Below are 26812 nucleotides of genomic sequence, written 5' to 3'. Positions count from 1 at the left end.
CATTTTATTTTTTGTTATCTACTTATGTATGTCTACTTATGTACTTATGTTGTCGGCGACCGATCATAAGATATCATGTATATTACCATTCGCTTCATCTTTATAACATTTCACTGCCATTTACATCTTAGCCTTAGACGAAATGGTAAAATAGCGGTCTCCTTTACCTGGTAGAATGGCTGAAGTTTTATTTACTAAAATGTAAAATCGATGTATTAATTATGCTCCAGACTATTAGTTTTAATGGTAGGTAACTTTATATTTGAGGGGGTATATACTTATGATTGCCTATTCAAATTGACCATTTAGGAGAAAAACATGATCATACTTAAGCTTTTGATAAAAGTAGCAATAAAAGGAATTTGAAAAGAAAAAGTCGACATTCTTCAGAGTAAATGTTCCCGGGCGCCACTACTATCGCTAATGGGCAAATATTTCCTGTTACATGACATATGTACAATGTACTTATGTATTTTAGACACACTAAAGGTTTTTAGAAATGGCTTCTTACTAATATTAAAATTATAATGATAATATGAGCAAAATTAAAAAAAATTAAATCATTGGAAAAATAGATAATGTTTGGTGGAACTACTTGTTAAGACCACAACTGAATTTTTAATGATACTTACTTTTATCAATTCAATTTCATTCTTTATTCATAAAATTTACATTACAGTACATATGGGGCTACTTTATAGCACTAGTGCGAGAAGTAGCATATTACGTTACTGTGTCGAACATTTAAAGGGCCATATGTACTGTAAAACGTTGTACGATACATGTGCGAATAGGTAATTCGCAACTCGTGTCGATTTAAAACACTCCCTTCGGTCGTGTTTTAATTTATCGCCACTCGTTTCGAATTTCCTATTTTTCGCACTTGTATCGTAATGTACTATTTTATACGTCACTAGACATATTAATTATTATATATATATAGTACTGCAAGTGCTGCAACTGGGGCGTTCTAATTCGGCCCTGAGCATGGGCTTATTTACTTTTTCAGTTTATAATTTATACAGTTACATTTTTTGTATTTATTTAACATGTCAAAATACTCATTGCAAAGAAAATCGTGTATGGAGTTCAAAGCGTCTTTGACTAGTTTTGTTTTCATTTGTCGTACAAATGAAGCGTAACTTGGGGCCTGTTTATTTGTGGAAGGGATCTTATTAGAAGCTTTTTGACCAATGAAGGTAAGGCATTTTTTAATTTTAGCCAGTCGTGTGTGTGGCAAGCTTAGGTCAAGGGCACGCCGCCGTGGCGTCATGAAGCCGTGCGCATCAGCGTTGGTATGGAAGTGGTTAATGTGACACCTAACATACTTAGCTAGTTCCAAGATATTATAAAGACTGGATATGGTTGATCCCAGCTTACACCAGCGGTGGTGCGCAATGAAAAATGGTTTAAATACGTTCCGCAGCTCGTAGCCCAGCCCCAAAGGTCAATAACGTAAGTTAGTATGGAGTTAAAGTAGCCGGAAAAGAAGCCTACTAGGCTTTTTTTACGTTAGCCAAATCCATACATGGGCATAGTCTATGTGCGGCGCCCATTTTAAGCCGGCATCGATGGTTAGTCCCAAATATTTAACCTGGTCGACTTGAGGTACAGGTTAGCCATTGCATGTGATGTTTAATTTGTTTAGTGATTGATTACTTAGGCACCGTAGGCTAAAGTATCTTTCAACATTGAGCACTGAGCACCGTGCCATTAGCTGAAAACCGATACATTACCATTTGGAGTTTTAATTTTGGCAGGAAGTAAGCCTCAGCCGCAACAATTACACATCCGTCGTCAGCAAAGAGGACAAATTCCCCCTGGTCAGTTACAGATGTGAAATCGTTCATTAGTATAATAAAAAGATTGTTTCCCATACACGATCCCAGGGGGACTGAGCTGCTTTTAAAAGTGCTAGACTTGAAGTGAAACAGATCATACAAAGAATTTGGCACAGATGTGTCTACTACAGATGTGGCTGGAAGCCACCAGCAACATGCTGAGATGAGGTAATTTCGGGGCACTTTATACTTTCTATTTTTATTATATTATGTAATCTGTCTCGTTTGTGTTTACGAATAAAAATAATTATATTCTATTGGAGATTTGTCCGCAGATACATGTGTAGCTATCTACATACATTAAGAGCGACCTAACGTAAAATTTTAGTGCAGGCTTATGTTTAATTGTTACACTACCTATACAAACACAAAGCCTTTACCTAATACAACGGAAAATGCTATGAAATAGTTCACACGTAAACTATGTATTTTATTTGCTAGGTTGCAAACTCCAACCAAAACCTTACTAGATTAAAGTTGGCTCGATAGAAAAAAATTACGAAGACAACTCTAATTTGCATTAATTCGCAATTATACTAATAGTATATTCTTGAAATATTAAATGGCTAGTGATATAGTAGCTAAGGGATCTGACAAGCTTAATGGTTCTCGAAATTATGGCCAAAAATTATTATGCCGAATGTCATTTCCCAACCAATTTTCGTATAATTTCATTTCGCCGAATGATCAAGTAGCAACTCAACATAATAATTCGTATTATTTCCTAACCTAACAGTTAGCAACTGTATTTTTGGACAACAACTTAAAAATACACTTTTTATAACGCAATGTTTAGGTAGCAGTTAGATGCAAAAAAGTCGGTTCTGCTAGGTCTCAGTTCACCTAACATGCTCCTCCTCGCTTCGCTCGTCGTCGCACCTATCTTGTCTCTGTCAAATGAATAGACGTTATCGTATTTTTTTAGCCAAATTAATGATTTGGCAAAAGAAATGTATTAGAAATGTTGTATGTTATAATAGTAATCTACTAAACAATAATTCTACCAAGTAAAATGTTGTCATAATAAAAGTTTGCCGAATGTTGGTTGACAAAGTAAATCATCTGCGAAACCGGGACCATCGGCTTCATAGGCAGGGTCACTACCCACTAGGCCCGACCAGTCGTTAACAGTTCCTGACTTTACATCCCTTCCTTAACAGATTATTCGCCAGGCACATGTATCGTGTAGAGCTGACGGACACAAATGTACACCGTAATCTCTTGCTAATGTTTTGCTAGCTAATAATGATGAAAATTACACATTTAAATCATTCTGTGTTTTCGTAAAACTTGTCTCTAATTTATGTGTGTGTACCTACTTGTATAGGCTTGTAACTAGTTTTTGTGAAGTCACTTGCGTGACTACTCGAGTTTTTTTCTAGAAAAACAAGTACTACGTTAGAACTAATAATAATTCGACAACTTGATATATTATTTACTTTGACGACCTGTCTGGCCCAGTGGGTAGTGACCCTGCCTATGAGGCCGATGGTCCCGGGTTCAAATCCTGGTAAGGGCATATAAATATTTACATATTACCAGGGCCCGTAAATTTCATGCCGTTGACGGAAAAATGACGTCACGCTACATAATATGATTTTCGTAATAATTAATCACAACCTCTTTCGTTAACTGATATAAATAGGAGACAATCAGTACAGAAACGTCTAGCTGACTTTCATTTAATGTCACTCAACTAAATAATAGATTATTCGTTTATTAAATAGTACATATTTTTGATTTTTAACAGTATATTTTACGTAACAAGTATTTATTTTTCAACGCGTCAATAGGTAAGTTACCTAAATTTGTAGTATTGTAAAAAAACTCCCTGTATGTTAATTTACGTCAATTTGGCGTCAATGGCATGAAAAGTACGGGCCCTGTATATTACATATATCGTTGTATAAGTACCTACAACGGCTACAACACAAGTCTTATTGAGTGGGACTGAGGAAGTTCGTGTAATAACGTCCTATATTATTTATTTATTTATCAAGTAATCACTTTTTACTGGAATCTAAAATTAAATATTTATAGGACTGTAGACTTTTAATATTGTTAAATTATGATTAGAGTTTGAATAGGTACTAAATTGACAAATTCAGTGAGCTTAATACCTAATATGCTTGGAGTTTTTCTGTTAGATCAAATTTAAAAATTTCGAGACAGAATACAAAGGTTTCCAGTCATATGTTGTTGACAACCGGTCTGGCCTAGTGGGTAGTGACCGTGCCTATGAAGCCGATGGTCCCGGGTTGAAATCCTGGTAAGGGCATTTATTTGTGTGATGCTGATGAACACAGATATTTGTTCCTGAGTCATGGGTGTTTTCTATGTATTTAAGTATTTATAAATATTGATATCGTTGTCTAAGTACTCACAACACAAGCCTTAATGAGCTTACTGTGGACTTAGCCAATTAGTGTAATAATATCCTATAATATTTATTTATTTATTTATTTTATATGTGAGAGTGAGCGGGTCACATTGCTTGAGTGGCGACCTCTGGAGAAAACAGCAGCCGGGGACCTGCGACGATCTGGAAGAGACCGCTGCGAACCTTCAGATGAAGGTCGGTTCATATCTTCTACACTCTACAGGTACATGATAAATAAAAGACGGCGTGTGGTGCGTAGTATGTATATTTCCAGACTGATCGGTCTAGCTTAAACCCACCCTCAAGTACATTTATAATAATTTATATCTACCCCATATTCAATACCTAACACCTCCACCCTTATTTTCTAACTTAGGACAACTAAGTTATTTAATACATCTATGGATATAAATATTGACTGTTACCGTGATTGCAGGTGCAAAACAATACGGTTAAGTTAATCAGTTTTCCTTAAGGCTAAAGCGAGTTTACATTTGGATTAGGTACCTGCATATGGTAATTATAAACAAAGGCTGATACGACATCTTATATGGCACGCGTATACCAGGGACATACAATCGTGTTCAAGGGATATCTTTAAATTAAACTTTTAACATTGTTTACAGTAGGTACAACCGTTTCTTACAATTAGAATGAACATATAATTCTTATATGCTAGGCGAACTTAAAACTTGTTTTAACGACAAAAGATCGTATACCTGTTTGCAGAATAATACAAAGCTATAACAGTACACAGAGGTTAAGCACCTATACTTATTTATCTATTATTTATACTAGGTAGAAATACATTTACATATATCATAATGAGCAAACATTACAAAATCTTTTTAGATAATAAAATAAGAAACATCACTAAAAGATGTCCTCGAAACCGAAACGTCTAGGGGGGTTCACAATAGGTCTCAAGCGATCAGGTCGCGTGCGCTCAGCGGCGGCACCTGGGTCGGGCCGCTGCGCCAGCTCCGGGTTCGATTCCGGATCTACCCGCGCGTCCCCTGGCGGATTGTCTACCTCGCAATCGACACTCTCCGCCGACCCTGAACTCGACGCCTCCCCGGTTAGGATCAACAAGGGTGTCTGAGCCGGTGGATAACTCAATGCCATATTACGCGGTCTAGGCTCCCGGACTTCACCATTTGAATCGCGTTTTCTTAGTTGATTTATATGCCGATGTGTAACTCCTACCGAACTAGCTATTGTATAATCGGTTTCCCCTATCCGCCCCAAAACCTGCCCAGCTTCCCATTTGCCCTGTGAGTTCCCTACGTTGTACCGTCTATACCATACCAAATCGCCTACGTCGAATGCTCGCTGCGTACCTCCCGCCGCCTCCCTCTGGCGGCGTTGAAAATCGGTAACCCTCTGTTCACGATCAGGTTTAAGACAATCTAACCGGGTACGCACCGCTCGACCTAAAAGAACCTTAGCTGGACTCTCGCCCGTGGCATTATGAGGGGTATTACGATACATTAATAGGAATCTACTTCAGGCCGTCTCTGTATTAATATTCTGCATTATCGCGTTTTTAATTACGCGCTTACACAATTTGACCGCATTTTCAGCAGCTCCATTAGAGGCAGGATGGTACGGTGCTGAAAACAATTGTTCAATTTTATTATTTGAACAAAACGCTCTAAACTTCTCACTCGAAAACGGAGGTCCATTATCACTCACTATCTGTTAAGGCAAGCCGAACCTAGCAAAGTATTCTCGCAGTTTTTTAATTAATATTTTTGCCGTTGTACTCGACATTTCTGCTATTTCTATCCATTTAGAATACGCATCTATAAGTACCAAGTACTTAACTCCAGCTATTGGACCTAAGAAATCTAAATGAATCCTAGCCCAAGGACGACTGGGGTAGGGCCAGGGGCAGGGTGCGTGGCGCGGGGGCGCCGCTGCCACCGCGGCACACACGGGGCAAGCGCGGCACATGGCCTCCACGGCCTCGTCCAGGCCGGGCCACCACATATAGCTACGCGCCAGCGCCTTAGTCTTCACGATACCCATGTGCGAATCGTGCAACTTTCGCATAACACGTTCGCGACATGCCGTTGGCACCACTACCCTATGACCCCACATGACACAATCAAGCTCTGTATATAATTCCGATTTACGATTGAAAAAGGGTTTTAATTCTTTTATGTCTGTATCTTGGGGCCAGCCGTCTCTGATATAACTAATAATTCTACCTAGCAATACGTCGTAACGAGTTTCTTTACTTACCGCATTATAATCCAAAAGCATCGCGTCAGTCGCAAAATGTAAATATGTTTGTTCCGGACCGTCCTCGTCTTAGACCAATAGTGGGACCGGATTTTTGCCCTATAAGTTTCGATAATTCTAAAGAGTGAAAAGTGATGTTTATCTGGTATGGGACATATTTTTAAGCATATTTGTAATATATGAAGAAAATTTAGAACGAGCGTTAGATATAAATAAGGTATTTATGTATTTTTATTGATGAATTTTGAATATTGAATTAAAGTACAAAATTTAAGCATCGTCTTTTATAATATGTATGAGGCTTTATGCTATCAAATTTTTAGAAAAAAAATCAACGTGCTACTTTGTCAAACTCAAATTAGCTTATTATTTTGTCAATATTGAATTAAAGTTTGAAAAATCCACAATATCATATCTAAATTCTTAAGTTAATAGGCAAGGCAAAAAATTAGAAGAATAGGATATGTGCTTTACAATTAATATGCGTTTTTTGTCCTGTAAGATCTAATATTGAATTAAAGTCCGTAGAGATAAGTCTATTACTATAAAATAATATATGCAGCCATTTTATGGAAAGGTAGAAATATCTGTGTGTAGCTTGCATTGTAATAGTAAAATCAACTTAAAAAGGCGCGAAATTCATAACCACGCCGCGCTGGTCCGTCAACATGTCGGCTCGGCGCGCGGGAGCCTATCGTAGCCGACCTAGTGAGCGATAGACACCTCGCCCCGCCCGCGCCCCCCGCTCAGCTTCGCAAGCGCTGTTTGTCTTTTCTTTCAAATCATTCATTTGTTTGTTTATCGTGCACATAAATTAGATGCGGACATTACATGAATTTAATTATAGAATAAAAGTTATTATGACTTCAAAATGAGTGAAAAATGTTTGATATGTGTACTGTACTGTACTGACTTAGTAACAGAGAAAAAACGAGGAATTGAGCAGTTAATGCGAGCAAATAATCTTTCTTGGTGATGGGAAAGTTAAATATTTCTACGGGAAGGAGGAACTACGTTTCCATAAAAAGTGTAGATTATACATTGAGTCGAAGGCTATACCGGCGTACAAAAGACTAATGGAGGTGGCATCAGAGGGCTTACCGCGAACCACGTTCGACGTGTTGTCTCCCTGTCATACTTACGTACGAATTTACAAGTGCGACAGAGAGGTAACACGTCGAACGTGGTTCGCGATAGGCCCTCAAATGTACAGCCAAGTGACGATGATGAAAATTACATTTTCAAAACTTTTGTCTTTTGTTACCATTGTGTTAGCCGCCTGTACTTACTTTCAACATATATTAGTAGTTTATGTTACTGCTACATAATAAAAGGCATTAAAATACACGAGTGTGGGCTTAGGAAACGAACGAAGTGAGTTTCTTAAAAAGATCACACGAGTGTTTTAATGCCTAATTATCTTATACCTTTAAACGAGCAATTCTTGTATATATATATTTCCGGGATCTCGGAAACGGCTCTAACGATTTTGCTGAAATTTGGTATATGGGGGTTTTTGGGGGTAAACAATCGATCTAGATTAGTCTTATGTTTGGGAAAACGCGTGTTTTCGAGTTTTCATGCGTTTTTCTTTCGACGCAGAATATGGTCGCTAATTTCGTGTTGCCGGCCACTGTCCGTCTGGTCCAGCGGGTTAAGACGCGGACTGCTAAACGAGTGTTACGGGTTCGAATCTCGCCTGGTGACTAACTTTTGTTTTTTTTTTATATGTTCAATTTTATATATAATTTTTTAATTTTTATTGTTTTAGACAAGTTTAATTTAGTAAAAGAATGTAGTTAAGATTATCACCTATACACCACCATATTACAATAAATAGTTAGTTATAACCGAGCAAAGCTCGGTCGCCCAGGTACTGTATAGTTATTGCAGGTAGTTCGCAATCACATTTTTAGCACAGGCATTATAAGAGAGGTATGGGCATTGTAAATGTCATCTGGCTCTGTGTGGTAGGGCACAGCACAGCGGATGTCATTCCAGATCTAGAGCAGAACCCAACTGGGGAAGTACCTCCACCTTACAGAAAATCGCAGCCAAATAACACTAGACCCTACTCATAGTGTTGTGTTCCTGCCGGTGAGTAAGGTTGCCAGAGCTCAACGAGGGGTGGGAGGGTGTTAGGGTCGGCAACGCGCATGTAAATCCTCTGGAGTTGCAGGCGTACATAGGTTACGGATACTGCTTACCATCAGGCAGGCCGTATGCTTGTTTGCCACCGACGTAGTATAAAAATAAATAAAAAAAAACACACAATTAAAATATTTCATACGACATGTGCTAATTATTTGTCTCAGTGTAAACAAAAATATATCATAATTATGATATCAATTTTCAAATTCAAAATGGCGGACATGTTTTATAACTTATTTTAAGAAATTATGAGTAGTTTAAGACTTTAAAAAGCAAGAAATTGTTTCTTGCTTCTGTTTGTATATGTATCATGTAGTATTTGATGTTTTCATTATTTTTGAAAGTCCTCAGGGTGCCGATTACGAAAATGACATCCATTATGGAACCCAAGATGGCGGACATTCATTTTTCTTAAAAATCGGTATGGGTATCATCTCCGAGGTTCTTCGAGGTTCCGATTACGAAAATGACGTCCATTTTGCAATCCAAGATGGCGAACATTATTTTTTCTTAAAAATCGATATGGGTGTCATCTCCGAGGTTCCTCGGGGATCCGATTACGAAAATGACGTTCATTTTGAAATCCAAGATGGCGGAAATTATTTTTTCTTAAGTCGATATGGGTGTCATATCCGAGGTTCCTCGGGATTCCGATTACGAAAATGACGTCTATTTTGAAATCCAAGATGGCGGACATTAATTTTTCTTAAAAATCGATATGGGTGTCATCTCCGAGGTTCCTCGGGGATCCGATTACGAAAATGACGTTCATTTTGAAATCCAAGATGGCGGAAATTATTTTTTCTTAAAAGTCGATATGGGTGTCATATCCGAGGTTCCTCAGGATTCCGATTACGAAAATGACGTCTATTTTGAAATCCAAGATGGCGGACATTAATTTTTCTTAAAAATCGATATGGGTGTCATCTCCGAGGTTCCTCGGGGATCCGATTACGAAAATGACGTTCATTTTGAAATCCAAGATGGCGGACATTAATTTTTCTTAAAAGTCGATATGGGTGTCATCTCCGAGGTTCCTCGGGGTTCCAATTACAAAAATGACGTCAATTTTGGCGCTTCTTGTTGGTGCAGATTTCAAAAATAGAGACCATTTTAGAATTAAAGGTGGTTGATATCACGGCTACACACATCGACACCCATTTCAAAAAGTAGCGTCCGCCATATTTATTTTCAAAATAGATGCCATTTTTGAAATCCACACCCCTAAAAACCCAGAAAACAACACCCATGACGACTTTTTCAAAAAAGTGACGTCCGCCATCTTTATTTCCAAAATGGACGTCATTTGTAAAATTAGTACACATACATCATACAACATGAAAATTAAAAACATTTCCATCCTCTTTTGGGCAGTTGTGTAAGTCTGTGATAACCCTAGGTAGGTACGGAGACCTTGAGCGGTGTCGGCATTTACGCAAACATCAAAGGCGTCGGCCCACTGTTACTTTTTACACTGTGATTTTAGTGTGTAAACGAAAACGTCACATGATATATCAAAAGAAAAGTTATTTTATCTTATACCTTTAAACGAGCAATTCTTGTATATATATATAATTATATTTCTGTGATCTCGGAAACGGTTCTAACGATTTCGCTGAAATTTGGTATATAGGGGTTTTTGGGGGTATACAATCTATCTAGATTAGTCTTATGTTTGGGAAAACGCGTGTTTTCGAGTTTTCATGCGTTTTTCTTTCGACGCAGAATATGGTCACTAATTTCGTGTTGCCGGCCACTGTCCGTCTGGTCCAGCGGGTTAAGACGCGGACTGCTAAACGAGTGTTACGGGTTCGAATCTCGCCCGGTGACTAACTTTTGTTTTTTTTTATATGTTCAAGTTTATATATAATTTTTTAATTTTTATTGTTTTACACAAGTTTAATTTAGTAAAAAAAAATGACCTATGTAATAAGAGAAATCGACAATAGATGGCGTTACTCTGTGACAAGTGCTGTAAGGTTAAAATCGATTGTAAATAATAATAATTGTCAGTTGACATTTTACTTTTTAAGTTTATGTACATTATCACCACCATATTACAATAAATAGTTATAACCGAGCAAAGCTCGGTCGCCCAGGTACTATATTACTAACTGTACTAAGTTGCCTTTTTAACAAGTTGGTCCAGTCCATGGTTGCCTACATTTTATATAAAAATCGGTTAATCTAGGCGACCATTAACTGGACCAACTTTTTAAATACGGCAACTTTCAAATAAGCTTTCATTTGATATATCATACGATGAAATAACAAACAAAAAAACTATCCGTACGCAATCTTACAAGGCAACCTACTTGAAATGTATCACTGTGAATTTTGTCTTACATTTATTTCTTATCAGAAATAAATAACATGAGGGTGCACATACCTTATAACGTATCTCTATATAACTATCGGTTATCAATATTAGCATTAGCGGTTAAAAACAACATTCCCCTTAAAACAAATAACTATCGCGAGGAAAATACCAAGTCCAAACATCTGAAAAAAATCGGGAAAGAAAAGCTGCAACTGGCTTTTAAAATGGTACAAGGAAGGGTGGTCATCTGTATGGGAATGTGTTTTTTTTTTGTCTCTATTTGACCCAATGGTTGACTGGTAGAGAATGCCTTTTGGCATCAAGTCCGCCATTTGTGTTTTTTTTTGTTTGTGCAATAAAGTTTAAATAAATAAATAATATTCATGTAACGCGATAACGAATTCTACGTGAACGAAACCGCGGGCAATACCAACAAAATAACAATTTTCTATTGCTATCAATTTAAAACACGATTTAGGAATTTTTTTGATGGACCGTAGACGCAGTCAAGGGCACCCCGCTCCCCACTACCGTTGTTCGCTGCCTCCTGCCACAGCGCGCGGCGCGCGCAAACTTGCCGCGCGTTTGAAACGTAACGTATTTATATAAGCAAGGAATGCATACATATCAGTAATGAGTGTCGCCGTGATTTTATATTTCTAAATTTTTGTTTAGTAACTGAGATCATTGTTGATGATCGATTATTATTAACTCTACAAACTTTAATTCAATATTAGCTATACTGCTTAACCTGAAATCAATATCTAGACAAGCACATTGTCTACATGTCTAACTTTTTACTAGAATACTAAGTTGATCGATAATATCGTAATTTTGCAATATCAGCAACTCTAATTCTATATTTACAAAATAACTCGTGTTTTTACGTTTACCAGAAAGCAGCTGTTCCAGATTTCTAAAAACTGAAAATTGTACATAAATTGAAGTGTTATTCGATATGCTAAAGTTTTCTGTAACTTTAATTCTATATTTACTTAGTTATTAGCAAAAATTAAAATATTTAAATATAACCGAAAGCTCAACCTTAAAATTTCTAACTTTTTACCAAAGTATTATTTAACATACTCCCAATGACATATCAAAAAAGAAAAAACTTTAATATTATCGAAACCCATTTTTGTTCAACCGCTGGTCTATCTACGGAACCCGTCAACTTGTGTGCCGCTATGAGTCGCGAAAGAGCGTCCGCTGTGTTATCATCCGATTTTACGTATTCTATATCAAAATCGTACGCCGACAATATCAAGGCCCAACGCTGCAACCGGCTCGCAGTCATACTGGGTATACCATTACCCGGTCCAAATATGCTCACGAGAGGCTTGTGGTCGGTCTTCAACGTAAACCGCCTACCGTACAGGAATTGGTGAAACTTTCTTACTGAAAATATAATAGAAAGTGCCTCTTTGTGTATTTGACTATAGTTGCGCTCGGCCGGTGTGAGCGCTCGCGAGGCATAGGCGATGACGGTGTCGGGCGCCCCGCGCGCGCGCCCGCGCATGGCCAGCACGGCGCCCACGCCGTAGGGTCCCGCGTCACAGGTGACAACCAGTTCCCGATCCGCATCGTAATGTCCTAAAACCGGCGCCTCGCTCAACACTTTTTTAACCTTGTTAAATGCCCTGTCCTGTTCGACCGACCACGTCCATTTCCTTTGTTTCCTTAATAATTCATATAAAGGCGCTAAAATTTCACTAAGGTTTTGTATGAACTTTCCATAAAAAATTACCATACCTATAAACGACTTAAGTTCGGAAACATTCCTAGGTCGAGACATTGTTAAAATTGGCCTAACTTTGTCTGCGTCTACCCTAACCCCATTTTTATCAATCACAAATCCCAGGTATTTAACCTCTGGTACCAGAAAGGAACACTTTTGTTTTTTTATCCTCAGCCCATTTTTACTTAATCTTTCTAATACCTGCCGAAGGCTACCTAAATGTGAATCTAAAGTATCCCCAGTTATCAAAATGTCATCTAAAAAAAAGTCACGTTAGGGATATCCTTCAAAAGGTTACTCATGATTCTTTGGAATATACCCGGGCTAGACGAGAGGCCATATACTAAACGCTTATACCTGAACAATCCCCGGTGCGTATTAATTACCGTTAAATCTCTAGAACCGTCATCTTCCAATATAATTTGATTGTAGGCTTGTGATAAATCTAACTTAGTAAAATACCTACTACCGCTAAGCTGGGAAAACAGGTCTTCAATTTTAGGAATTGGAAATTTGTCTACTAATAAAACGCGATTCAAAGTGGATTTATAATCCGCGCACAAACGTAACGATCCGTCCGGTTTATTTACAATTACCAATGGCGTGGCCCAGTCCGAGTGCTCCACCGGCTCGATGACGTCGGCGCGCAGCATGGCGTCGAGCTCAGCGTCGACGCGGTCCCTCAGCGCGTAGGGCAGGGGGCGCGCGCGACAGAATACGGGCGCCGCGTCCGGCCGTACGCGCAGCCGAGCCCGGCCGCCGGTGAACGCACCCAAGGTCCCATCGAATATTTCTTTATGCCTGTAAATTACATCGGATATTTTATCGTCACATATTACATCATTTGTGAGAACATTTTCGCATGAAGACAGCTTAGGTATTGCAATATCCAATTCGGCTAACCATTCACGACCTAATAAACTCGTCGTACCTCTCTGATGGACATATAAATTCAGTTTTTTTTAAATGTTTTTGTACTGCACATTACCTACAATAAAACCTAATAATGGTTTCGTTACGGTACCATCATAAAACTTTAAAGATATATTACATGGCTCTAAAGGTACATCTTTAAACAAAGTATCATATGTCTGTTTACTTATACATGTTAAGGCTGTACCCGTATCAATCTCAAAGGTCATTAACTTATTATTAACCATAACTTGTATCCTTACCGGTCTATATTTGTCGAGGCTCATTTGGTAAATGGGCTCCTCGCTTCCGTCGTTTACCCCGAACGGTATTTCCTCCTGGTCCAACTGCCCATCTTCAACCACCCAGTGCACTCGTGAGTTGCCCCAGCTGTTTCTAGCGCGACCACCACGCGCTCCGCTGCCACCGGGAGTGGCCGCTGTTCCCGGCCCGTAACGAGTGGCTCCGCTTCGGCCACGTCCGGCTGAAGTCCTTGTACCGCCACCCTGAATATTGCCTCTAAACGCGGATACCTGTCCACGTATCCCGTCGGTCATGGTTGGGCACATGCGACGCAAATGCCCCTTTACATTGCACCGACTACACACGTAACTGTTAAATTTACAGTGAGCCTGCTCATGACGAAAATCACCGTCATGCATCCCGCCGCTGCCAAGCGAATATTATGCACTTGTGCAATAGGGGCCCCTGTTGCCAAGCCACATATGGCTGCACCGCCGCCTCCCCTTTCGACCGCTACCGAATCCCGCTCGGCCGCTTCAAGAGATAACGCTAATGACACTGATTTCGCGAAATTTATTTTAGTTTCCGCAAACAATCGCTGTCGTATTATATCACTGGATAGTCCGCACACAAACTGGTCTCGCATATTTTCGTCTAAAGTTGCTTCGAAACCACAAAACCGCGTACTGCGCCACTATTTGACCTTTGACCTGTCGGTACTGACGAAATCTGAAACGTTCTGCTAGCACCGAAGGAGTTGGTTCCAGATGCTTTCCCATACCTCTTTAAAGGTCATCTCGGCTGGCTTCTTTGGGCTACACAAATTCACCATCAATTCGTAAGCTGTCTCACCGACCACTGAAATCAATGTCGGTAATTTCCGCTCATCTTTTACGTTGTTGACGACAAAGTAGCTCTCCAGCCTGTCACAATATGATCTCCAGCTACCACTTTGGACGTCAAACTCTCGAATTTTCCCCACCGACATGTTGATTTAAATAATATCCTCGTCAGCCACTGATAAATAAAAGACGGCGTGTGGTGCGTAGTATGTATATTTCCAGACTGATCGGTCTAGCTTAAACCCACCCTCAAGTACATTTATAATAATTTATATCTACCCCATATTCAATACCTAACAGTACAGATATTAAGCGTGCCAGACACGTGCCGTGTATTTAGGGCTCCGTACCAAAAATCCATCCGTATCCGTCCATCTGTCATATACCTAATATGAAGAGGGGGCAAAATTTCAAAGTTTAGTCATGTTAACGGCACCAATCATGGGACATTTAAGAGAAAATTTGGTTTTTCTTTTTATATTTCACCGACATCTGTAAAATTTTTACCGCTTTATGCTTTATCCAATAAAAGTTGAATGTCCAATTCATCCTTTATGTTTTCTATGTATTAAATCAAAGCTGCAATAGGGTCGTTTCCATCTACAAATCTTAGGGCAGAATAGTATCCCAATAATTTTTTATGGATTATAAAAATATGTTAAACTACCTTTAGTGGACATCTAATGAGCATATTTTTTGTAAATATTGAATTTAAAATATCTTTTAACACACGTCACGTGCCCCAAGTAGAAAAGACATTGAAGATTCCGATGACGTCACAACTCACGGTTTGACACTGGGCTATAACCACGAAAATCGTAGTTCGTCATTACGGGCATTTTTCTCTATCATTCTAATTACGTCTTGGTAAGAGTAAAAGAGAAAAAACCCCACAATATGCGATGTTCGGTTTTTGCGGTAGGCCCTCCGTTTTTTTTTATCTTTATTTATTTATTGAGTTTTTCAAACAAATAGGTCAACTAGGCCCCCCGTTGTCTGTTCTCAGTACCAAATTTAATACTCAAGCCGTAGCCATTTTGGTGGTGGGCAATTAATTGAAGCTTCGATATCTGCACTAAAAATTAACATCATAGAAATGCTAATGGATTATTGAATACTTTATGATATATAATAACTCAATGATTACAGAAAACATATTTTATTAGTTGGTTAAAAACCCACACGCACACACAGCTTGCCCACCACCTAAATGGCGACGGCTTGAGTATCAAATTTAGTAGGTACTAAGAATAGACAATGGGGGCCTTGGTGTTACGTGTGTATGTACCTATATACTTACTTTACTCTTTGGTCTGTGCATAGTTGTGTCAAATCGTAAAATGTGACGTCATACAATTTATAAAGAGCGTTTTGGGCACGAAAGCATGGGTCAAAATATATTTTGTTAATTTATCATATTTAAAGCCGTTTTTAGGGTAAAAGTTAAATTTTAGGGCAACTTTTGGTTGATATAGAACGTATAGTTTCAATATTATTTACCAATTAAAACTACGGTTTTTTTGCTCCAGTCATGGGAATGGATCAATTAATTTTCAAACAACAAATGTCAAAGAAAAATTAAACTTAGAAGGGGGGTTAAGGGGGGAATGGAATGTTATTTATTATTCTTATTTTTTAACTTGTATTAATTACAATGTTACAATGTTATTTTTCACATAATTACGGGAGATATAATGAAATGTTATAATAGGTTAATACTGTGAGAAATATTGTGTGCCCTAACAGGGAGTCATGAATTTACTAACTTTATATAACTGTAATATCTTATCATGTAACTGTAATATGTTCCTGACTTAGCAAAAAAATAATTTGAATATTAATATTTATCCTTTTTCACAATTGCTCTCTAGGGGTAAGACAGATAAGACCACCTGGGTGCTCTGATTCGATTTTGGGTGATCTTGAGATTTTGGTGGCATTGAAGATGGTGGTGTAGTATAAAAGTTAATATTAATTGTTAAAACTGCAAATCATGGTCACCCTGAGACAACCATCAAGTTTACGTTGCCACTATTGAGCGCACTACAATTGGCCTCGGCAATTTGCATAACGTTTCATGTCTGTAAAATGACGATGCCCTTTGTAAAAGGCAGAATCTCACAATTTATCTGCGACACCTATACCCTATGGGGAGTTGTGAGGTGATGTTTAAATGTTTATATTTAACCATAATAATGATACATGTACACGAAAACATAATCATCTCCCTTTTTGAATAAACGGATCCAATACATCTTAAGAGATCTTTATACACCGTGGACCGGTAAAACCCGACAGATTTTAACCACGCATTCTTGAGATCATAAGGAGCATAACATTTGCAAAGATTTTTAATCAGCTGAGTAGCGTGTAGAAACATGTAGGTACTAAACGCATTTTATCATTTAATTGGTACATTCCTCCTTGATTTTTTATTTGTTGATAGTGACATAAATGAGGCTCATTTTGATGCAAATCTGAGATTACAAATCCTTGGTGATTTTGCTGTAACATATGTCTGGTAATAAGGAAAATGATCAAAATCAAAAAAGCGGCCAAGTGCGAGTCGGACTCGCCCATGAAGGGTTGCGTACCATTTATGACGTATTAAAAAAAACTACTTACTAGATCTGGTTCAAACCAATTTTCGGTGGAAGTTTGCATGGTAATGTATATCATATATTTTTTTTAGATTTTTCATTCTGTTATTTTAGAAGTTACAGGGGGGGGACACACATTTTTTCACTTTGGAAGTGTCTCTCGCGCAAACTATTCAGTTTAGAAAAAAATGATATTAGAAACCTAAATATCATTTTTGAAGACCTATCCCTAGATACCCCACACGTATGGGTTTGATGAAAAAAAAAAGCTACGTAAAGTAGCACTTTTTGAGCAACTGTATTAAAAAAATCTGTTTGGGCGGTTTCACAAAAAGTTGTTGGTGACGTATAGGAATTCCACTTTTGAAAATATTTTAAATTATTTTCAATTGTAGCTAATTTGATAGTTTATTGTATGAACAGCTTAAAACTATTAAATTTATTAAGATATAATTACAATTCAAGTAAATAATCTCAATTATACTTCATGTTTGGTGGGAAGAGGTTCCATTACGTCACTGATTTAGCAATGGATTTTAAAAAAACTAGAAAGTTTAAAAGCATAATACACTGTATTAATCAAACATAAACAAAAAATTCTTCACAAAAAAAAAGAAAATCGTTTAAAAATGTTAAAAAAACCAGTCACTTTTATCAAAAATCTTTCCTTAACGCTACTTTTCAGTACTTTTCACTATATATTATTGCCCACAGCTTGACAAATACTTAAGATTGAAAAAAAGTTTTATCCATCTTTGATAGCTAATTAAGTACAATGTCTTTTAACAAGTTATCATTTCAATATCGTTAATATATTGTACAATATCTTAGAAAATAAATCACAGCCATAAAAGGACACAATTGACCAGTGGCGTAGACTGGAACACAAAATGGCGTTTAGGAACTATAAGGTAATATTCACATTGCTAGGCTTTTTGCACTTTATTTCTAGTTAATACTACAGAGGCAGATCATTGAGATCATAACAGTCATGATATATATAAACTATAAAAACTTTTTTTATCACTTTAGTGTGTAAACAGGAGAAGGGATACCATTTATTTTTGTTAATTTTTTACTATAAGTATAGAGTATCTGGCAGACGTCGAAAGGCGATTCCTGAAAATTTTCTAAATAGAAAATATCCAAAGATGATCTTTCTTTATTTATCTTGGCTTACACTAAAGGTACAATATAAAGCAATATAACAGTTAAAATAGTTATTTTGATTAGTTAGTCTAAAGAATTATAGAAGCGGCATTAGCCAAAACTTAACAAATTTGCCTGTTTTTTCGCGATCTATTACAAAGAAATACTCCCAGAGATCGATGCAGCCCTTTGTTTCGTGCACAAGAACCATTAAAATAATTAATAAGCGTGTCTCTCACAGGTGGTATTAGTTTAGCAGTTTAGAAGCCATCGCAAATAAATACGTAATCAAACCAAGACTGGCAGATCAAGCAAGCAAACAGGCTGACGATGAAAAACATTGTGTGTAACTCGGGGCGTAAAAATATCGCAAACTCAAGTCTTTAAATCGCTCCGGCAAGCCGTCGCCTTTTAACTATTCTCTAGTTTGCAATATTTAACTTACGCCCAATGTTTCACAATGTACTATTATGTATTAACGACGACCTTTACAAACGAAAATTTAGATAAATAAAAAATAATAATAATATTGCATTTGCAATTGAATGAACTATTTATATGTATTACTATTGTAGATTTTCAAACCAGTTTATTGTACTGTCACATTCTGATTTAAATAACGTACAGTGTCATGTAGATACCCAGCAATAGCTTCTTTATGAAACGAGCCTTAGAGTTCCTTTACGTCACTTTTGAGTTCCATTCACGCTTTAGTGGCGTAATGGAGGTAACGTATCCACGACTTCGCGACATTAAAATATAATTGCAAATAAAGTATCAGATTTACAATGAATATCACTCTTTATTCTGAATCTTGATTAAAACGGTTAATAACACGCTAAAAAGTTTTAAGTAAAGAATTATCTTACCTTATCAAAATCAGTTGCTTAGGTGGAACTCCTTTTTTTGACTAAGAGCCACGCGACCGCTCTTTTCACATATTGCGTACGAATTGCTGTCATTTTCAACAAACTGGCGGCTGATACAGGCTTGAAATGTTGCTATAATCGAAAATAACTTCGTATTGCTTTGCTTTATAGTTGCCAAGGTAATAAAAATGCGGTGGCGTAGTATGGGAATTCCGCTAAACGCTATTTCGCAGGACAAGACAAAACCTGTTGTTTTTAATTAAATTTGAACCACACTGCTGCGTTTTAAGGTTTAAAATTGTAGTTTGGGTTATTCTTTATAAGTAAAATACCCGTTACTTTCAAATAGTCTTGAAATTGTATTATTTTTCTTACTCCGATCTTGGCATGGTTGGTATGGGACACGTCAAAATTAGACCACTCTTTTTACTTTATTTGGTTTAATTTAAAATTGTACAGAGCAAACTATATTTTTTAAGGGCTAGTAAACAGTCTATAAGTTGTTTGTTAATATAGTCTTCATCATTCAACATAAATTTAGGTAAAATTCATGAAAATGGCTAACAAAGTCATGGGACATGACTATTTCGGCCCAACAACTTTTTGTGAAAACGCCCGTTTTGTAGTTTTTATTTTACCGTTCTGTCGCCATGCATGATTAATGTATTCATGCCAAACTGCAGCATTCTAGCACTAACGATCACGGAGCAACGCCGCGGACGGACGTACAGACGGACATGGCGAAACTATAAGAAACCCTAAAAGTGTCTGGTAAATATCATATTATTAATATGTCGGTCATAAGTTAAGATAGACATATTGGCACAAGTCGGGGTATAAATCTCCCGTTTGGGAGCCGCACCATTCCCGTTGACGGCTCATTTTGCGGCGCGGCGCGACGGCGCGGCTTCGGCACGGCTAGGTCTGTGGTTTTCATAGGCCGTTCATCTCCACCAATAATTATTCCAGCCCTTCCTTATTTAAGAGGAAAGGAGGCCAAGGCCCTATTTTCCTGTTATTATAAATGTTTTTATGGAAAAGTGGTCGTCCACTATTATCGTAATGAGTGTGAAAAATATGTTATTTGCTGCGAATATTATTAACCAGTAGATCTATCATGATAAAACCAAGTTATTTAACTTGGAACACGCTCTGTCAGCTATAATCTCGCTTCGCTGGCTCATTCGATGTATTCGTTCAAAATGTTTGCGGTCATCATATTAATATTAAAGTGTAGGTAATATTTACCTTATACAGAAATCGTTAATTGGAGGTAAAACCACAACTAATTTTACTATTTGTTTTTAGTTACTTAAACATAAAAAACAAAGAGTTCGACATGCATTCAGTGCATTCATTGTAATAGGTACATGCCTATATTGAACTACGTATAATCAAGTGCTGATAATTACCATGATCCTGCATTGGCATCTTCCTCATAGCAATCCTGTTAGCCTTTGGTAAACAGGTTTTTTAGGTACCTACACTACCTGTAAATACAATCTATACATATTATACATAGGTAATACCTATTTGCGTTAAGTCAGTAGGCAACGCGGTTAATGTCAGATTGATCGCAATGAATATGGATGGGAAAATATAAGGAAAAATAAAATAAACGCCAGCTCAGATTATATTTTAAGGTGCAGTAGATTTGGCCAGCATAGGTTTTTAAAAAGCAAAGTGCTTTTTTAGATCACAATACGGTTGGCAAAAATTTAATTATCAATCTTAAGGGCTTTTTCTAGTAACTTCATCCGAGCCCTGATTTTTCGACTTTTGGTCGACGAACATAGGTCTAAAATGTAACTTAAAAATTTGTAACAGTTTATACAATAAAGCTAAAAATATGAATACTTCTTCTAAAAATACCCAATTATATATTTGATCGAACTTATCGATTACTTTTTTATTTATTAAAACATACAAAATATTAAAATCCAATACATGATATCTGCAATAGCGGGCACGCACAGCCATCTCGCTTACGCTTATGATCAGTGAAAGTGAGAGAAGAACCTGAACCCATGGGACCTCAATATCTATATCGCAATCTAGCCGGACAAATTTCCTTTGGAACCTCGGCAGTTTACAAATTTTTAGTGGTACAGTCGTTGTCAAAGATATGTTTACGAGTTTAACTCAAGGTTTTTTAGTCACTCGCGCGACATGTTTCGGAAAGCCAGGTCTCCATTTTGACCTACAAGAACTAACAGTAGGTACATGAGCAGCGATCACGATAGAGCGTATACTTAAAAAAAAAACAGTCAAGTGCGAGTCGGACTCGTGTTTCAAGGCTTCCGTACATCACACAATTTTTAACCATGTTTTATTTTTGAACGTGAAAAACTCCTATTGGGTCGGATCAAAAACTAGATGTAACGGAATGTGTTATGGCGCGATGGCTTATATCTCTGCAACTATAATGTCTATATCATATGCATAGTTTTTATATCGATGTTTATGAAAGAAACCATTACATGGAATTGTACCGCTGTGAGAAAGATGACGCTCATTTTGCACTAGAAACGACACATTCGGAGCTAAAATAACTTTTATCTTATTAGTCTATGCAGTTTTTAGAAAAAAAGTAATGTTATTTGATAGATCGTTCGTAATTGATATAAAAATATAATTTATGACGGATTAAAACAAGTTGTAAAAAAATGAAAATGTGGGATATTTCACAGATATTTTACGATTGATCTAGTTTGAGGCCACTGTGTGCGAAAATGTATGTACAAAACTGATGCAAAGTAGGTTGAATAACAAGATCAAATACCCCAAAGCCCAAAATCAAATGCGAAGGCCGATGGCCGAGCTCCGTGTAGGGCCGAAAGCTCCGAGCGTCCGAGGGGTGTGTCCTTCCCGCAACTTTCTCAAGTATTTTAATAGCGAAAGCCGAAGAGAAAGAGTTGCAGGAATGTAGTATCTACTCAAACATAAAACAATAGTACAAGTACCATTGCAGCTTTGTGCCAGATACAGCCTACTCGCATTTTTATTCTTCAGTCCGACTCACGCCTCTCTTGGGCCCTTCTTCCCTTCGGCCCTACGCGGTGCGCGTTCGGCCTTCGCAATTAAGATTCTTTGGCCAGTATTCTGTGCTTAAGCCCTAATGTCCCGCAGCTCGCATGTGGGCGTGCCTCTCTTGAACGCTTTTGGTTTTCGGCCTTCGCATTTAAAATACTTGTGGAATTGTAGGAAGTATGCACAGATCGGAAGCTCCGGGCCTTAAGCTCCACGCGGGGCTCGGCTTTCGGTCATCGAATCCAGATACTTGTACTATTGTTCTTTGTCTGAGCACTAACCTCCCAAAGCTCGACCTTCGGCCTCAGCCGTGTGTATTAGTCACGCCTCTTCAGGACGTTTCGGGCTTTCGGCCTTAGCAATAGCTGCCTATACCACTTCTTCTTTGTCCGCATCTTTGTCCCGCTGCACGGGGTTGCCTTTCTTAACCATGCCACGCCATTTGTTGCGGTAATATACGTCATTGCATTCTAATGAGAGAATTTTCATGGCCCTTTTGGACAGTCGTTAGCCATGTGGCTAGCGGTCTACCGCCTCCCCTTTTGCATGTTGCGATGGAATGCCATGCCATAAGGAACCGTATGACTACTAAGATACGGTTGACTTTTGTTTATATTTTTTAGTAATTAGTGACTTTTGCTTGTCACCTGACGGTGTACCAAATTTCAAATTAATTGCTTCAGTAGTTTCGAAGCAAATGAGCTGTGAGAGACGGACAGACGGACGGACAGACAGACGCGCGAGCTATCCCATAAGGTTTCCGCTTTTTTCCTTATAAGGTACGGAACCCTAAATAGTGAACATATCTTTAACGTCGACTGTATATACTTTTTTTTACTGATAATGATTGCAAAATAGAACACGCTGCGATATAAAATATGATTAAAATACAACGAATAACTTATTTCAGATAATAATAAAGATAGTTTATTTTTCAAGTAGGCATATTACAATGCGCTTATGAACGTCAAATAAAGCTACACCGGCTCTAACCCTACACTTCTGACCCTAGAAGGTTTAAATCCCTCCTAAATTGTCGGAGACAAGAAACTCGGCAGAAAAAAGAAGAAGGATGATGTAGAATTGAACTCAAGTTCATTTCGCAAATTATGAGGAAATCGGAGCTAAAACCTAAAACATATTGTAAAATAACCACAACCGATATTCGTAACTGTCAAGACATTTTATACTTGACCAATTAAGAGGAAGCCAAGCCAAGTCAGCCACACTGTAATGACTAAAAAAATGTCTTTATTTAATCTGTTTATTTTCATTTCGGTGTTGAGATACAATCCGAACTCAGTTACAATCTCTATATATGATTGCCTAAGCATTTTTAGCGCTGCTATCATATTGATCTGTCAGGCTTTATTATAAGTTTACCGTTTTATTGAGGTGTTTACTACGGTTGAAGGCTTGGCTGCACGCAGCTGATTTGTATGTTAGAATAGAATAAAATTTATTCAGGATACTTGAACAACAAAAAAATTTAACAATAATAACATGTCACAAAAACTATTGTATGTTGTATGTTGATGGTATGAAATATACACCATGCACGTCGGAATTTAGAAAATACCTGATTTATCCGGGTATCGCCGTCGACGGATACGTCTGGGAGGACATCATCATCATCATCATCATCACCTTTATTAGGCTCTGGACAAACTATCACACTGTCGTTGTGAACAAAAAAAATGTTAAATAAAAATGTAAATATGTTAAAAGGAAATACCAGTTGAGCCTCTTTTCAGATTTGAGAATTTAGGTAAATATCTCCGTCGTGCTGACAAGGGCGGCTCCTAAAATAAGTGCGATACATTATTGTGATTCACTGCTTTGAATAGATCTAGATTTTATACGTTAATACAGACGACAAGGGAATTCTCCTTAGAATTTTGCATATGGTAGGAAAAATTGCAATTTCAAATATTTATGTCGCAAGTGGGTTCTAGGGGTATTTTACATGTGTCGATTTCTGTACAACGTACAACTGCAATTGAAAGTGAAGTGAATATGAATATGGTAAACATCCTCGACTCCTGAGATTTATTGAGCATACGAATAGATTACCTACAGCTATTTCGTCACCTCTGTTGCCAGGAATATAGGATTGAGAGAGGCGACTTGTTATTGCGGCTACTATTGAGTATCTGGAATATTTAAGTTAAATTATGAGTTAACATATATACTCCCCACTTTTATCACACAGCATACCAACCTTTTATTACCTATACATTAAAGTAGTGTATACATATTTTTGGCACTTTGTTCGTGTCGATATTTAATACCTTGACTGTACAAAGCAGTCGTGGTACGGGGGTAAAAAACCAAGACAACTATCACAAAATTATTGTCGTCCTAATCATTGCGTTCATGATTGGTGTCTGGAGGTTTCATTACATTAATTAAAGAGTTTTTTGTAAACACTGAAATGCATGACAATTTCAAATGTGCTAACGTCGGGTTGTCAAAAAAATCAAAAAATTCCTAAACTGTGTACGATTCCCGAGAGTTGTTGAAATACGTGGAAATGCAGCCCAAAGCTTTACCGGAAACGTTTCCCAAATTGACGATATCCACACAATGCTCGATTGATAACAGTGGCTTCCGCGAGTTCGTGAGAATAGGCCTGGTCAGCCGGAAAGGGCTATCGGATCGTGCCAGTGCAGGTTGAGAATAGATTCTCGTGCACTTCAGACAGGTACGAATACGAACGTCAATTAATCGTATTGCTCGGTACTAGTACCAAAACTGTACACGAGATTTTAAAGAGGCATAGAAAACATCCCTTTAAGGTTTAAAGGTGCACTTTCCCGGAATTTGCCAATATGACACTGTTACTGCAATGGGGTTGGCCAGTCGAAGTAAGTATTTTACAGATGGCGCCAGCATTCTCGTAGCTTGCTCTGTCAATACCTAGAATTGTATGAAATTATTATTTTTTTTATTCTACCGCCTGGCCAGCCGTGTAAGCCAAATTTCATTAAACAAAACTAGAGTAAGGGGCAAGCTATGATGGCGCCATCTATGCAAACCATTGACAGTTGCCAACCCCATTAATTTTAGCAAAAAAACATTTAAATGTTTGCTTCGTATAAGAGCTGTCATTTACATTACACTTGTCAATTTACTGTGCTGTGCATTGCTGGCAATTAAAATTGAGTTAGAAAATTAATAAAGTCGGAATTTTAGTTTATTATTAAATTAGGGTCATAGTTATATTATAGTATTTTATGCAACAGTTGTATAAGAAGGGTCAAAAAAGGCGAGTGGCGTGAGTTGAATACGCCACGAGCATTTTTTGACCTACTTATACAACGTTGCATACAATACTTTTCCTACGAATCAACAAAAATAAATCTTAATTTAGGTAAACAAAGCAAAAGTATATAGCCAAGACGCGCGAGCATACCTTGTTACGCGCCCGGCCCGCCCCGGGCCGCTAACGGCCGGTCAGCTACACCTCCTCGTAACTCATGAGGCCCTGGTACTTGCTACTAGCTAAATTAAAAATTTGGACAGTTTTTTCTCGATTTTGGCCACCGTAGCCTACGGAGACTAACAAGCAACGCCAAGCGGTCTTCGTAGTCTATGGGTGTTGCTATATTCCGGGTGTCACATGCGTGTTTCTGACTTATGAAGTGATTGTTTTTACTATGCGACCAAATGAATATTTTGTAAGTTGGCAGCAATGCACTTAGTTTAAAACTGTATTCGTTTTGATTTTGTTAGGTTGGTAGCCATTAATCGCAGTAACGTTATAGCGATTAAAAGCACAAGAGCTGTTATGAGGAATAGACAATATAGACATTTCTTGAAACCTTTTATGTATGTTCTTATATTCGTGTTAATGAATGCATAAATGACAGATAACAGTAGAGGAGTAGGAAAATACATATATGCTTTCAATCATTTAATGAGAAAGGAAAGGAGAAAATAGTGGTAGGCTGAAATTGGTTATTTAAAAGGTTTCCGACGTATGGAATAATTATAAGATTGCTGAAATATATAATGGATGCGGGCGGCCGATTGTTCTACATCAACCAAACGTTTTATCTCCGAATGAGAAGTTATATAAATTCGAACCTTAATACTATCACGATACAGTTGCTTTTAAACGACATTGTTACTTTGACATCTTGATGTTTGCTCTGCATAAAAGAAACAAAGGCTTCTGTTTAGCATATTATTGTTTTCTTAAGCCTAAAAATTACCTCAGAAAGTTTCAACTGTATCTACCCCTATACCTACTGGCAGGTTCATTAGGACTTTCGTCGAAATGGATTAAAGCACTAGTTTTAATGCTTAATTTTTTTAAAGGTTTTTTAAATGAAAAAAAGCATAATATTTTTGCGTAAAACGGTTTTATTGACCGAGCCAGTGCGAAACGTGAGTGTCTCCGTTTCAGCTTTGGCAAAAAATTACGTATGTTCTCTCTCAAATTCACGTGATTTTTTTCTTTCCGATTCAGTTTTGGATTGCTTTTA

At 37.6% G+C, this 26812-nt stretch overlaps 2 protein-coding genes across 3 annotated transcripts in view; both read right to left on the bottom strand.

Moving 5' to 3' along the window:
• The window catches only part of LOC133534823 (pyrokinin-1 receptor-like), a 91162-nt gene that overhangs the window by 53114 nt on the left and 11236 nt on the right, over positions 1 to 26812 (bottom strand). The gene's annotated exons all lie outside the window — the stretch shown is intronic.
• Positions 13358 to 14251, bottom strand: LOC133534833 (uncharacterized). The gene is made up of 2 exons (XM_061874121.1): positions 13853 to 14251; positions 13358 to 13478 (listed from the first exon to the last, which is right to left on the bottom strand). The coding sequence occupies exons 1-2, from the start codon at positions 14249 to 14251 to the stop codon at positions 13473 to 13475; spliced, it is 405 nt and encodes a 134-aa protein (XP_061730105.1). The 3' UTR covers positions 13358 to 13472.

The sequence above is a fragment of the Cydia pomonella genome, chromosome 2, assembly GCF_033807575.1.
Source record: "Cydia pomonella isolate Wapato2018A chromosome 2, ilCydPomo1, whole genome shotgun sequence".
Classification (NCBI taxonomy): domain Eukaryota; kingdom Metazoa; phylum Arthropoda; class Insecta; order Lepidoptera; family Tortricidae; genus Cydia; species Cydia pomonella.
The sequence above is the reverse complement of the archived record's forward strand: the minus strand, read 5'-3'. Positions and strand labels throughout refer to the sequence as shown.